Source organism: Chrysemys picta, chromosome 3, assembly GCF_011386835.1.
Source record: "Chrysemys picta bellii isolate R12L10 chromosome 3, ASM1138683v2, whole genome shotgun sequence".
NCBI classification, from domain to species: Eukaryota; Metazoa; Chordata; order Testudines; family Emydidae; genus Chrysemys; species Chrysemys picta.
The window spans coordinates 159,179,291-159,193,817 of NC_088793.1; the positions used below are offsets into that span (position 1 = coordinate 159,179,291).

A 14,527-nucleotide genomic window follows, 5' to 3' on the forward strand; every position below is an offset into this window, starting at 1 on the left:
ATTTACATAGCAAGTTAGAAGTTCAGCTATTTTTGAGTTATCACTTTAAAAAGTAAGAAATTTTTATACTAGGGAAAAATATGTGCTTGTGGGATTTTTTTAACCCCGTCATAACTTTACAATAAAAATGTGTTTGGGTTTTTTTAAAAACCCTGTCATATCTTTAAAATAATTGGGGGATTTTATTCAGACTTTCCAACTAATTTCACCTTAGAACAGTTAATGAGCATGGACAATTTCATCCCAGAAGCTCAATATTTCCGAAAGGTCTGAGTGTATGAGAACAAGGGGTTAAAATGGAAATTGTTTTACAACCTTAACAACAGTGGTCAGTGCTATTATCTGCCATATCAACATACGGGCAGGACAATCCATCTGGTCGTGGCCACGAGTTAGGAATGCTGACCACATCGTTCAGAAATTAATGGAGCACATCAGCTCAGCAGGGTCCTCCTTAACAAGTAATTTGTTCCAATTTCATGTTGAACATTCTATTTCTACAGCATTTGGTGCAGAACAGTGAGCAAATAATGGAGAAAGAAAGGGGAGACCATACACCAGGCGCACAGTTTAAATATAGCAGGGCAAGGTGGCACCAAACATTTCTCCTTGAATTGCAGAGCAGCATTGATTAATGTTTGGAAGACATTTTATCATCCATCATAGCAAAGTTGACTCTTCCTTACCTGCTTTTCGAATGCTGCTTTACGTAGAACTTTAATAGGGGCTTTAACTGTTTTTTTTTTATTCCTTTTTAAGGCCTTATTCTAACCCAACACATGCCTTCTTTCTTTGCTACCCAACTGGTAAGATCCATCATTGGAAAGCAGCAGCAGCAGTACAGGCTTTCCTGCCAACACACACAGCCTAAAATTCTGAAAGCCCTGTAATAAGAACTTGATAGATTAGTTACATTGCGTCTGAGCTCCCTCTCCTCCAAGGTGCTTACTGCAGTAGTTCTAACCATACCTCAGTCTCATCAATTGTGCAAATAAGATTCATGCCATTTCTGCAAGTCATTGACAGTAAATGACACAAGTGCTGCCCCAGTAAACACAGCTCCATTAAAGCAATTGCTAGAAAATCCCTCAGTGTGTGTGTTCCAATTGCTAAAAAAAAGAGGCACAATCATATACTTGCGCCAGAATATTTACTCACTTAACGGTGGATCAGGGCATAGGAGATCACTTACTGCATTTTCAGAGGGTTGTTCAGTAAGAATAGTAAAGGCTCCATTTCTTGTCAGCATCACAGTCTATGAAGTTTCTGTAATGGATGTGGATTTTTTTACATGCCCAGAATACAAACCTCTTTTCCATGGCAGCTTACAAGCTAAGGGACTGGAGCATACTTCCAGCCTTGTCTGGTCTGACATACAAACATCGTTTTAGTTAATGCCATAAATAGAATTCAGGCTCCCTCAGGGCCAGTTGTTCCAGCTCCTTCTTTACCTTCTTCATTTCAGCCCCCGCGTGGAAGTCTGACAGCCTTGCGGCATTTTGCAAACAGAGACTTTCACCATGGACTAATACCAAAGTAAATCATATAGCAGGAATAATAAAGATGGGCCAAAACTAATACCCCTCCTCTGAACTAGGGGGTGGGGCATATTTCTGAGATTTCCTAACAGAGTCCTGTGGGCAGAACCCCAAAGCAGTGGAGCTGATCACTCCATAACTTTTGGGGAGGTTCTTGAAATCAGAATCAAAATTGTCTGGCTTGAGCCCATCTCTCAAAACAATCCTTTTTGGCTTGTGGGAAGAGTAGAAAATCAGGCTGATAATATAATGATGGCCGGTGTGGGGTTCCATGCGGAGCAGATAAAGCACACGACCACTGTGGTTGCAGGCTGAATCCGAATTCTGTTTATTGCAAGCTTTCTTTTATAGTTTTTCTCTACATTACATAACACAATTAGGCTATAATCACACATCTACGGATTGGACAAGAAGGAGAATCATGTGTTTATCACATGTATAGCCCCACACCGATTGGTTCAACCGTTCCTTACATAAGGCCATGATTTATTACCTTGTTTACCTCATCTTATATAATTCCTAGACCACCAGGGGGTCTTACATAAGGCCATGATCATCTTATATAATCCTAGACCACCAGGGGGCCTTACATAAGGCCATGATTTGTTTACCTCATTTTATATAATCCCTAGACCACCAGGGGGGCCTTACATAAGGCCATGATTTATTACCTTGCAAGTGTCCCATTGTGACCCTTACCTCCTCATGGAACTTTCCATTAGGTTGGTGTAGGGATGATACATCCCCACACCTCCCCCCTTTTCCTTAAATAAGGAAACGTAATATTACGTAAATGCCCACGAAAACCATTGGGGTGTAAATAAGGATAGCCAATAAGACATGTTCTAAAGGGATCCGATGGGGTGGCCATGGACAAGCAAAAAGGGCTTCTTGGCCAGTCTGGTTCGCCCAGGTGACCCAAACATTTTGTCGTGGGTTAACAAAAGGTACAGAGTTTGGACATACAAAGACCCCTGCTCCTATAATAAGGAGTCCGAACAAACAGAAGCACAGCATTATTAGGTGTTTAGGCTGTGACAAACAACAAGTGCAGGTCCGGTGTTGCGGGGCCGTTGTTCGGCTTCTGTGTGGCGGCGTCGGGCTTTTTAGCAATTTTTGTCTTGAGCCACGGCCGGAGGGATCTTATCCGGTGGTTTTTTCCTATATGTCCTTTCAAAGTTAGATAAGCCTAGCTCCGCCATTCTTTTCAACCTATTCCGCAACTGCTCACCCTGCTCCGGGAACTCCGCCCGGAACTCTGGGGTACAAACATTATTGGTGACAGGAAAGCCGGGCTGGTTCAGGGCTCGCAATGTGTGGGACTGCGGGGGATGGCTCTCACCGGCCAAATGGGACAACTGATTTAGCATGTCCTGTAGCTGAAGGCCCTGTTTGTACATTTTCGCCCAAAATTCTTGTAACTTATCCCCTTCTGGGCTTGAGACCTCCATTTTATTCGCGGGGTCGTCCGGTAATGGGACGATACTAGGATCAGCTTCGGGTGCACTGGGGATGAGTGGTATGATAGTGTCCTCACCCCCAAAGAACTTACGGGCTCCCACCGGCAACACATAAGGCGGCTCCTCTTTTGGCCGAAAGAGGTCATTAATGGCCGACTGGACCTCGGCTTCTGCCGCAAGCGTCTTTATTAGTTTCTTAGATTTGCACCATATTTGGCTCAATGACACGGCCTTCTTGTTGCCGTGAGAGACCGACTCCCAGAGGTCAGAGCCTAGACTTTCCCAGACTGCCTTATTAAAGACAGTATCAGGAGTAACAAAAAACCCACGTCTCTGCCCCCATTTCAACGAATGGGACAACGCGTCAGAGGGAAGCTTCTCTCCCCACTTTTCAGCGATGCGTAATAAAAAATCATGCACCGTCTCCTCCTCTGCAGACAAAGCAGAGCCCATTTTATCAAATGCAGCCGCTCACCTGTGAGCTCACGAACGTCTCTCTCGGACGACCAGGAGCCGGTATCCTCCGGTACCTCCTGCCGCGGCTGCCACCTCCGCCTTTTCTCACCGAACGCTTCAGTCGGCTGTGAGCTCACGAACGTCTCTCTCGGACGACCAGGAGCCGGTATCCTCCGGTACCTCCTGCCGCGGCTGCCACCTCCGCCTTTTCTCACCGAACGCTTCAGTCGGCTGTGAGCTCACGAACGTCTCTCTCGGACGACCAGGAGCCGGTATTCTCCGGTACCTCCTGCCGCGGCTGCCACCTCCGCCTTTTCTTACCGAACGCTTCAGTCGGCTGTGAGCTCACGAACGTCTCTCTCGGATGACCAGGAGCCGGTATTCTCCGGTACCTCCTGCCATGGCTGCCACCTCCGCCTTTTCTCACCGAACGCTTCAGTCGGCTGTGAGCTCACGAACGTCTCTCTCGGACGACCAGGAGCCGGTATCCTCCGGTACCTCCTGCCGCGGCTGCCACCTCTGCCTTTTCTCAAACCATGTTCAGTTTTTGGTCGTGCTCCAGTTGACACTGAGCTTGGCAAACCATCTAAATCTTGGTAGCCTGTCCTCTTATTCCCACAGATTCCCTTTCTCTGATGATCTTTGTGAAGAAGGCCTGTCTCCACCTTAACAGAGCACGGCTGTTTGCGCTTTTTGGTAGAAGGAGTGCTGGAAGGAGAAGAGCCAGCACTGAGAGCCTCTTCAATATCTAAATTCAATTGTTCCAGTTTCTTCATGAGAGATGACATAGAGTCTGACCACTCAGATCCTTTTTTTGGTTGGATCTGCTTTTTCTTTGCTCAGCTTCTGAGACAACACCTGTTGGGTCTACTGTCTGAGAACATTGATCCCTGCTCCACTGGCGGCTGTGTCTAGTATGATCTCTGCTAGCTCACTCTGGCCAAAGTCCTGGCTGCCTTGATGTCCAAGCCGAATCACGTCGGGGTCACCATTTGTGGGGTTCCATGCGGAGCAGATAAAGCACACGACCACTGTGGTTGCAGGCTGAATCCGAATTCTGTTTATTGCAAGCTTTCTTTTATAGTTTTTCTTAACATTACATAACACAATTAGGCTATAATCACACATCTACGGATTGGACAAGAAGGAGAATCATGTGTTTATCACATGTATAGCCCCACACCGATTGGTTCAACCGTTCCTTACATAAGGCCATGATTTATTACCTTGTTTACCTCATCTTATATAATTCCTAGACCACCAGGGGGCCTTACATAAGGCCATGATCATCTTATATAATCCTAGACCACCAGGGGGCCTTACATAAGGCCATGATTTATTACCTTGCAAGTGTCCCATCGTGACCCTTACCTCCTCATGGAACTTTCCATTAGGTTGGTGTAGGGATGATACATCCCCACAGGCCGGCTTGCCTCTCTGTATAGAATCGCTTCTATCAGCTCCACAGTACTCTGTCCCTTTATAAAAATACATACATACATACAGTAACTCCTCACTTAAAGTCGTCCGAATTAACGTTGTTATGTTGCTGATCAATTAGGGAACATGCTCATTTAAAGTTGTGCAATGCTCCACTATTACGTTGTTTGGCTGCCTGCTTTCTCCACAGCTGGCAGACTCCCTATGCTGCCCCCCCCGCCCCACTACCTCCTGCCATGGCAGACCCCCAGATCAGCGCCTTCCCCCTCCTCCCCCGTCTCCTGTCCACGGCAATCAGCTGCCTTGCGGTGTTCAGGAGGGATGAGGGAGGAGTGAGGACTCGGCACGCAGACTCCCCCTCCCTCCCCTGCCTCCTGAACACCGCAAACCAGCTGATTGCCCCGGGCAGGAGGTGCGGGGGGGAAGGGGGAGAGCCTGCGCGCCAAGTCCTCGATCCTCCCCCTCCCTCCTGCCTCCTCAACGCTGCAAGCCAGCTGATTGCCCCAGGCAGTAGGGAGGGGGAGGAGCGAGGACGCAGTGTGAGAAGTAAATGGGGGGAGGGGGAGAAGAGGCGGGTCAAGGGTGGGGGCTTGGGGGAAGGGGTGGAGTGGATGGGCCGAGGGTTGAGCCCCCTGCCCCCGGCAAAGTCAGTGCCTGTGCTTGCAAGAACAGCAAGAGGAGCAGCCGGACAATCCATCCTCTTCCACCCTCTGACTCCACCACCTCAAGCTTCATACTCAGCAGTGAGAATTGTAGAATTAAATTGTTTCTTTAACATTGTTTAAAACTTATACCTGTATGAAATTACTTCTTTAAACTTGTTTAAAATATATATAATGCTTTTTGTCAGGCAAAAACATTTTTTCCTGGAACCTAACCCCCTCTATTTAGATTAATTCTTATGGGGAAATTGGATTCGCTTAACATCGTTTCACTTAAAGTTGCATTTTTCAGGAACATAACTACACCGTTAAGTGAGGAGTTACTGTAAATAAAATCGACTTGAGTTAGGAGCATAACCAGGGAGCAGATCTTTTAATGTTCAAGTGGTAGTTGCTTAACACTGAGACTACAGTGGGCCTCTTTGTTATTTAATCTAATAGCTTGAATATCAAAGTGCTGATTATTAAGCCCTGTATGTAAAACGCTTTTATTGAAACAAACTCTGGTTACATATTTACATAAGTCAACTGTGTGACCCACTGACTAGTCCCTTAGGGGAATAAACCCCATTTTTTATACTTCTTTGTGACATGTTTTGCTTTTAAAAAGAACACTACAGGTCTGAGTTACAGTCTCACTCCATTAAACTTTATTTCTTTGACAACAGCGTAAGTTAGATGAATATCAGCGTGGCGAGTTTGATGGGAACTTGAAAGACTGGAAATATTTTAAATGCACTCTTTGAACCATTGCTTTTTGATGGCCTCCTTACAACTTAAAATGCAGAGTCACACACGCTCTATTATTTAAAGGTGACCTGTGAAGTTTGCTTACAGCAATTCAAATAAGTTAACCCCAAAATTATTTGGTGAAGGCCTCAAATAGCAAGTGGCAGAGATTTATTTTTTAAAAATAAATATTATTTTACATCCACTGGGATAAAAATACACTTAAAATAGCTTTCCAGATCCATGCCATTTGCATTTATAAAGTGCTGTTCATCTTGAAGGCTCCTGAAGCGCTGTACACACTTTAGAAACAGAGGGCCAGATCCTCTGCCAGTGTACACGGGTGTAGTCTCATCGAAGCCAATAGAGCTATGCCTGTTCACACCAGTTGAAGGTCTGTCCCATACACACTCTCTCTCTGTGTGGCAATTATATATGTATAGCTAAAGTGCCCATTCAGGCAAAAACCTAGCTGTGAGAGATGTCTTCTAGTAAAGGTGGATCTGAACTGCACTCAGTCTATTTGGGGATTCTTTTTGGCCTCTTAACACAGGAGTATGCTTAATACTAGTGGTTTCTGTGACAGGTTTCATTGTATAATATGTTTACCCTCATAAAGCCCATCTCCATAGGCTGTGGGGTTTCTGATAGCTGCTATATCACAGACTGATGCATTCTGGGGATCAGGGAATCGGAGGCCAACTAGATAGTTTTTGAGGAACGTAAAAGCTTATTTCTTTGTTGAATGTCCCTTTGCACCGCTTCTATTTGCAGCATTTAACACACAATTGTAGAGTTTAACTCATTTTAGTACAAAACTTCAACAGGCCTCCTTTAAAAGTAGGAAACTTGTTAACCTCATGTATTGTAATCCACTGCAGTGCAGAAGTCGGGTAGTCTAGTCTGTGGGCTGTGAGCTCCGTGGCACGTGCTGGCAGTGAAGGGTAGAACTGAGAGTCAAGTCTGGGTAGAGGCAGGGCCAGCTCCAGGCACCAGCCCACCAAGCTTGTGCTTGGGGCGGCACCTGGATGGGGGCAGCGCGGTGCGGTGCTCCGGCTCCGGCTGCCGGGGAGAGCGGGGCCACGGCCGGGCTCGCCGCCCTCCCTCTGGCGCTCTGGCCGCCGGGGAGAGCGGAGGCCTGGCCGGGCACTCTGCCCTCCCCCCGGCGCTCTGGCCGCCGGGAAGAGCGGGGCCCCGGCTGGGCACTCCGCCCTCCCCACGGGGCTCCGGCCGCCCTCCCCTGGCGCCCTTCCCTGCTGCGCTGGGGGGCGGGGGGGGGAGCGCACGGCCGGAGGCTTTTTTGCCTGGGGCGGCAAAAAAGCCAGAGCCGGCCCTGGGTAGAGGGCAGATGTTGAAGGAAAGGATCACAGGCTGGGAACTAAGAGAGTGAGAGCATTTTACCTGGGATCTATTCTGAGCTTAAGGGCTTGCTGAAATAGCAGGAAATGTTTAATACAGAGATGCCTCTGAGCTGCAAAATTCAGATCTGGGTTTCAAAAACTCTAAATGTGGGGAGTTTCTTTTCTCTCTTTCTCTCTCTCTCAATCTCCTCCCACCCCAAATCTGGGCTTTCAGTTTGGGTCCATCTCTGCTTGACTAGATCATTGACTAGAGAATTAAATTCTTACCAGTTTAGACACTTTTAGCATTAGTGAAAGAAGCCTCTGTGTGGATTTTATTTTATAGTCACCATGGTGAGCAGATAGGTTTTATACAGATATTTTAACACAGGCACTTTTCTGACTACGACTGCACTTCAAATGTACTTCAGTTAAGTATGTGTTCTCGATGAGTCCTTTTTTCTCTTTGGATTTACTAAATTCACTTTCTAGGAAATTGAAGCCAAATTTCTCTCAGTATTTGAAAGCTGATTTCTAATCAGCAACACTATCCCTGAACACCTTGCTTTGGCAGGCTTTGGTGGTGCTGCATAGGTATTTGTTTAGGTTTCAAAGAGAGGTGTCTGAGCTCTGAACTATATCATAGGCACACACTGGTAGGAGCAACAGAAAGCTGTGAAAATTGCCATCGAGTAGGATTAGAAAAATGGCTTTGTCAGCCTCTCTAAAAACAGAACACTCACATTTTAATTAGTGAGATTTTGATAACTATCCATGTATTGTTATTGTTATTGCAGTGATGCGTAACAGCCCCAGTCAGGACCAGGGCTCTATTGTGTAGGCACTGTACAAACAGAGATGGTCCCTGCCCCCAAAGCTTACCTTGTAAGTAAGCCTAGCTCTTTGATCTAAGTAACTTAGGCCCAATCCTGAAAATGTTTTGACATCGCTAATTCCAGCACCCTCATTGAGCCACATTCAAGTCTATAGGGCCCTGCGTGGTGAGAAGGGTCTGACGTGCAGCATTGAGGTCAGTGTTGAACCATGATTCCTTATTTGAGAATACCTGACTGAGGGCTGATCTATCCACAAACTTGCGCCAAAATAACGAAATGGGGTTTATTCACATTTTTGTTATTTCAGTGCCAGGCTGTGCATGGCTATCATACAGTTTCATTTTAAATAGGACAGTTCTATTCTGAAATAAGAATATCCACATATAGACTTGCGCCAAAATAACAAATGGTACCACTTAAAAGCAATGTAGTTCTTTTGGTGGGAGTTGTGGGTGGATACGCCAGCCCTTAATGTCTATCTAAAATATAGTTATAGTTTGGATTAAAGCTCGTGACACATGCTGGTGGGTGTAACTGCTGCCCTTCGTTTAAGATAGTAGAAACAGTTACGTTAAGTTTTGTTATAAAAGAATAGTGGTCTCTAAATCAAAGCACAGGCACATGGCACTGCTTAAAACAAAAGGCTCACCAAAGACTACTCAGGAATTTGTACTATGTGGGCAGAGGGCTTTGCTGATATTGTTGTGAGAAGCAGAAAAGCACACATACAAAGAGAGAATGAAGCTTCAGACACAATCTGGACAAGAATGATGTGTGGCCCTGAGAGAAGCCTAGAAAGAGGGGTTATGGGTCTGGCGCTGGCTAAAAGAGGTTTAGTGCTGTGAGCAAGGAAACTATTGTTTGGTTCCTCCTCTGTTCAGAGAAACAGGACTTTGAACACTCCTTGTAAATAAACAAGATGCATTAAAAGGTCCCTGACTCCATCATCAAATTTTCCTCCTAACTGGAACAACATGCAAGATCCCATATTTTTCTGATCCAGCCTCTTTTGAAGGAAGTAGAAATGATTGAGTGATGGAATTTGCTGGCATTTGCCTAAATGCTCCTAGGACAGAGAGAGATTTCCCATGCGGAATTCTTGCGAAGGACTTCACTTTGTGGGCACGTGCGCTGTCCTAGGAGAACAGGACCTTACATTACTATAGTAAGACTCAGAATTAGCACAGGGAAGGCTTCTCATTTAATTGAAGAGTCTATATAGTTTTGTGCTGACTAAACATTCCCAAGGTGGCCATCCTTGAGGTTAAGCAAATCCCAGCTGCTGACACTCAGTAGTTAATGGGGCAGGCTCTATTTCAATAGTTACAACAGCCTGGCCTGTAACACAGAGGAGACATTTCCAGATATCACATATGGGGAGAACTCTACCTCCTCCTTACCAATTAGCTGTGTGTGTTCTTTGCTGGATGCTGTTATAGCAGGAATACCAGAAGAGCTGCTCCACCATCTCCTCAAAGATAGCACTGTGTGCTTCAGAGCAGGCCAGCAGCAGCTGATGAACTGGGAGGCAGGGGAGCCAGTAGCAGGGATACATAGAAAGATGAGGATTTAAATCCCCACTTCAAAAGCTGTTGTTTTCCTCTCCACAGCAGGAGCCCCTCCTCTACCACATCCCCTTGCTACCACAAGGACTATGATTCATTCTGCTTCTTCAACAGTGCTCATGTGGGGCAAAACATGTGTGATACTAGAGCTCAGTGCTAGCAGCATGTATGGACCCTGCATGTATGCAAAGCGGTTCTGAAATTCGCTCATGCTGCGTGCTGGTATCCTGGAAACATGGTGACACCAGTATGGCATTTCCTTACCCTTTGGACCAGCATTGTCGTGGGGGGGGGGAGACTATCTTTCTCATCTCCTCTCATGTCAGCTAACTTTTTTTTTTTTTTTTTTTTAAGAGCCAGGCCTTAAAACACGAACTACAATGCTGGGAGAGCTATGCATGTTTTAGTTTGAGAGTTACACTTCGCTAAATGATGGGCACTTCTATGGGAACTGATACAAACAGGTCTCAGAATTTTCTGGGGGGCAGTTTAACTATCAGCAGTTTCCTAATTAGGCTTCTGATACTATGAGGTGCTGGGCACCTTCATTCCCATTCCAGGTTAACCTCAAGCTAGTGACAGTTGAGGGCATGCGGCTTCCAGCATCTCACAGGACTGGATTGGATCTTCTGCTACAGTGAATACACTTATCTAATTTTTAAGAAGTTAACTGCTGCCCTCCGATGTTAAAGCACACGCCAGTTTAGACTATTTGGGCCAGATCCTCAGTTGCTGATTTACACCAACTGATGATATTGCTATGTGTGTCCACATGAAGAAACAAAGGCTGGGTTAAACCCAAATATCTCAGACGTAGTATTTGTTAACCTGATCTTTTTCTAATGCCTCAGGGAGCCATTTGGGGCCATGAAAGAACATGAAGTCTGTTTTGTTTTTTCCCCCATAGTATTTCCATCATCCAGAAATTAAAATGTTATGGGAAGCCCATATCTTGCATTGCTTCAGCCACATAAATTGCTCCCTGAAGGCATTAAAAAGCACATAAAAATAAGGTCTAAACACAAATAAAACTTGAAATGGAACACCAAATCCACCATTGTTATCAGCCCTGGAAACTTTGGCAGAATTTGAATCAAGATTTGGGTGTAATTGTACTAAAAATACAAAAGCCAGAATCTGTCCCTCCCCCCCCGGAAAAATAAGCAGAACAGATATATTTAAAAACAAACAAACAAAACAACCCAGCAACTAGACTTCCAATAGGATCTCAGAGGGCACTGAACTTTGGCATTTTATTCAAAGGGTATTTCAAGTAGTGGTGTAGGGCGAAATGAGGAAACTGCAAGGCCCTATTTTATTGATGCACATTTCTATCTTGAAACTTGCATGTTCTCAGGTGACTGCTGGCTCCTAGCAGCCATTGCATCTCTTACCTTGGATCAAGAAATCCTGAATCGAATTGTTCCCAAAGATCAGAGCTTCCAGAAGAACTATGCTGGGATCTTTCATTTCCAGGTAACTCTTGCTAATCCATCAAACAGGATCAAGATGTGAGGAACAAAAGAAAGATGCAATATTTAGGTAAATGTAGCTTGTCTCATTGCTGATGACAAGTTAGATATTCAGCAATTAAGGTGTGCAAGTGAGATAGACAGGGAGGGGGAGAATAGAGGAGACTATGACAAAATGCAATTATACATACTCAGTGGGCTAGAATTCTGCTCTCTTACACCTGTGTAAACCCAGTGCTGCGCCATGGTGGCAAGAAAGTCACTCATAAGAACGTAAGAATGGCCGTAGTGGGTCAGACCAAAGGTCCATCTAGCCCAGTATCCTGTCTACCGACAGTGGCCAATGCCAGGTACCCCAGAGGGAGTGAACCTAACAGAGTAATGATCAAGTGATCTCGCTCCTGCCATCCATCTCCACCCTCTGACAAACAGAGTCTAGGGACACCATTCCTTACCCATCCTGGCTAATAGCCAGATTAATACCACTGTGATGTAGAGCAGAATATCCTAGATCAGGTTCCAACTTTTTCACACTGTAGGCCACATTTCATCTCAGCAGGGAGACTGTCCTGTGGATTTGCCTGCCTCCCAATCTTTGTCAGGTTGTCCATCTCCCCTCTCATTTGTGACCACATAACATCCTGGTGGCAACTCCAGCAGTTACTTACTCAAAGAATTAATATTACTTAAGTACACAGGCTTACATTTCCAAAAGTGACTAGTGTTTTTGGGTGCCCTAACTTGAAGTACTTTTTAAGGGGGCCTTATTTTTTCTGTGGGTGGGTGCACAGCACTTTCTGAAAATGAAGCCTTTTCAGGGTGCCTCAAGTTGGGCACCCTAAAGTACTTTTGAAAATTTAGGTCTTAATGCATCCCAGCTGCCAGCCAGCTCTTTGTGGACACCAAAAGTACTCCATGGACCACACTATGAGAATGTTCTAGATGTTCCATCCAAGGCAGCATTAATATTACTTATTAATAAATCTTCCCATAGTGCTTGTAAATGTACCAAAGCCTTACAGAATATAGTAAAGCAGAGAATAGAAAAAACATTGGTCTCTGTCTCAAATGATGTGCAGCGTAATATGGATGGGACAAAACGCAGACAACAGTTCACATATGGGAGACTGAGGAGAAATCAATGGGGAGGAGTCCAGTGTAGTAAGGATTCCTCAAAATGGGTTTTCATGAGGGATGTGAAGATGGAGAAGAGAAGATGAATGGCCAGCAAGAAGTGGGAGACTGTTCCATAGCACAAGGGGCAGTGAGAAGCAGAGAGTGGCAGGAGGATTTTTAGCAGGGAGGTAACTGTAGAACACAGCTCTAACCACCCTTTCTTTCTTTCCTTAGTTCTGGCAGTTTGGGGAGTGGGTGGATGTTGTTGTTGATGACAGGCTGCCCACCAAAAACGGGCAGCTGCTCTTCCTTCACTCAGAGGAAGGCAATGAGTTCTGGAGCGCCCTGCTGGAGAAGGCCTACGCAAAGTAAGTGGGGCTAATTCTGAGGGAGGCCATAATAAGTGCGAGGAATGTGACTGTCTCAACCCATGCCAGTGCCAGGCCCAAACACATTCTGCCCTAGTGTCAGTGTCTTATTCCTCTTCCTTCCTCTCTCCACACCATTTCTTGTTTCCCACAAACACTTCAGGGAGCACTGCCAACCTTCTGCCTCAAAATGTTTTATCTGCTAGTTTCACAAGTAACACCTGTGAAACTGTTATTTCTGTAATGCAACTGTGACGTATGTGTGGAAACTGGCCAGATATTCCTTATTGCATGTCTGTTATCTTATTTTCTTCCCCATAGATTGAATGGCTCATATGAGGCTCTCACAGGAGGCTCCACTACAGAAGGGTTTGAGGATTTCACGGGTGGCATCTCTGAGTCTTACGATCTGAGGAAGGCCCCACCAAACCTATATCAGATCATCCAGAAGGCCCTGCAAGCTGGGTCATTGCTTGGCTGCTCCATTGATGTGAGATACTGCCAGTATTTTACTCTTTCACCATCAGAGCTCTGATCTGTGTAGTAGGGAAAGCTCAGGTCAGCAGCAGGCATTGTTACTATGGAAGGGCCTGTTTCAACATCCACTGAAGTCAGTGGAAACTTTCTACTGATTTCAGTGAGCTTTGGTTCAGGTCCTAAATGGGCAACTACCCATTGTGTCTCCCTGCTCAGGAAAGAGCCTAATAATTAGAGCTGGGAACTAGGAATCATATTGCCGGGTTCTATTCCTGACTTTGCCTCTGATTGCCACTTCATTTTACTCATCTGTAAAATAGGCATAGCAGTGCTAACCTATCTCACAGGAATTGTGTGAGGTTTTATTAATTTGGGGCTATTGAAATCCTTGGATTAAAAGAGCTAGAGATGTATAAAGTGCTATTATCAGTACAAACTTCTTGAAAAATATTAGGTTAATGTTGACTCCCTGACTATCTATTTAGCCCTGATGTCTGACACGGCCTCATGTGTACTGGTGATGGCATGAGTCCCTCATAGAGTTGTGGCAGTCTGCCCCAAGCCTGATTTACCTAGTGACAGCATGTCAGCTCAGACTCCTCCACGATATTTCCTCTCTGACCACATTCCTTTGACACTGGAAAAGAAACAAGTAATTTGCCTGGGTCATCCAGCTTCTGAAATGCAATTCTAACTATGTTAGGATTCAAACGCTGCCTGCCTACAGCCCCAGACACCCAAATGGGGAGAAGGAGACAGACACAAACTCTTTGAGAATGTCTTACATTCACTCTGTGGTGCCTTTCAAGTATGCTTTATTATGAGGTACTCTAGGTCAGTCGTTTGAGACCCACACTCGCCCTTTTCCCCACACACAACCTGGAGTTGGCTCCATTTCTCAATCCTATAAATCACTGACATCTGTAATAGGCAGTCTCAGCAGTTATAGAAAACATTAGATAGGTTAAAAGAAGCCCACATCTTTCAAATTCGTTTCTTCCTCTTGTCCCTCAACTTTTTTTTTTTTTTTGGTAAGTTGCACAGTAAAAAAGGTCAGTGTTGTATATC

General features: G+C 45.2%; 1 protein-coding gene and 1 long non-coding RNA gene across 3 annotated transcripts in view; one reads left to right on the forward strand and one right to left on the reverse strand.

Moving 5' to 3' along the window:
- The window catches only part of LOC101941270 (calpain-8), a 44,341-nt gene that overhangs the window by 6,338 nt on the left and 23,476 nt on the right, over window positions 1–14,527 (forward strand). For both annotated transcript variants that reach the window (XM_008175203.4, XM_042848573.2), the window contains exons 3-5: window positions 11,384–11,502; window positions 12,849–12,982; window positions 13,304–13,472. In XM_008175203.4, coding sequence (XP_008173425.2) covers window positions 11,384–11,502; window positions 12,849–12,982; window positions 13,304–13,472 — 422 coding nt within the window. The remainder of the gene's footprint in view (window positions 1–11,383; window positions 11,503–12,848; window positions 12,983–13,303; window positions 13,473–14,527) is intronic.
- LOC135982678 (uncharacterized) lies at window positions 1,843–4,511 on the reverse strand. Its single transcript, XR_010600214.1, has 2 exons — window positions 3,866–4,511; window positions 1,843–3,759 (listed from the first exon to the last, which is right to left on the reverse strand). It is a non-coding gene; the product is annotated as an uncharacterized LOC135982678 (long non-coding RNA).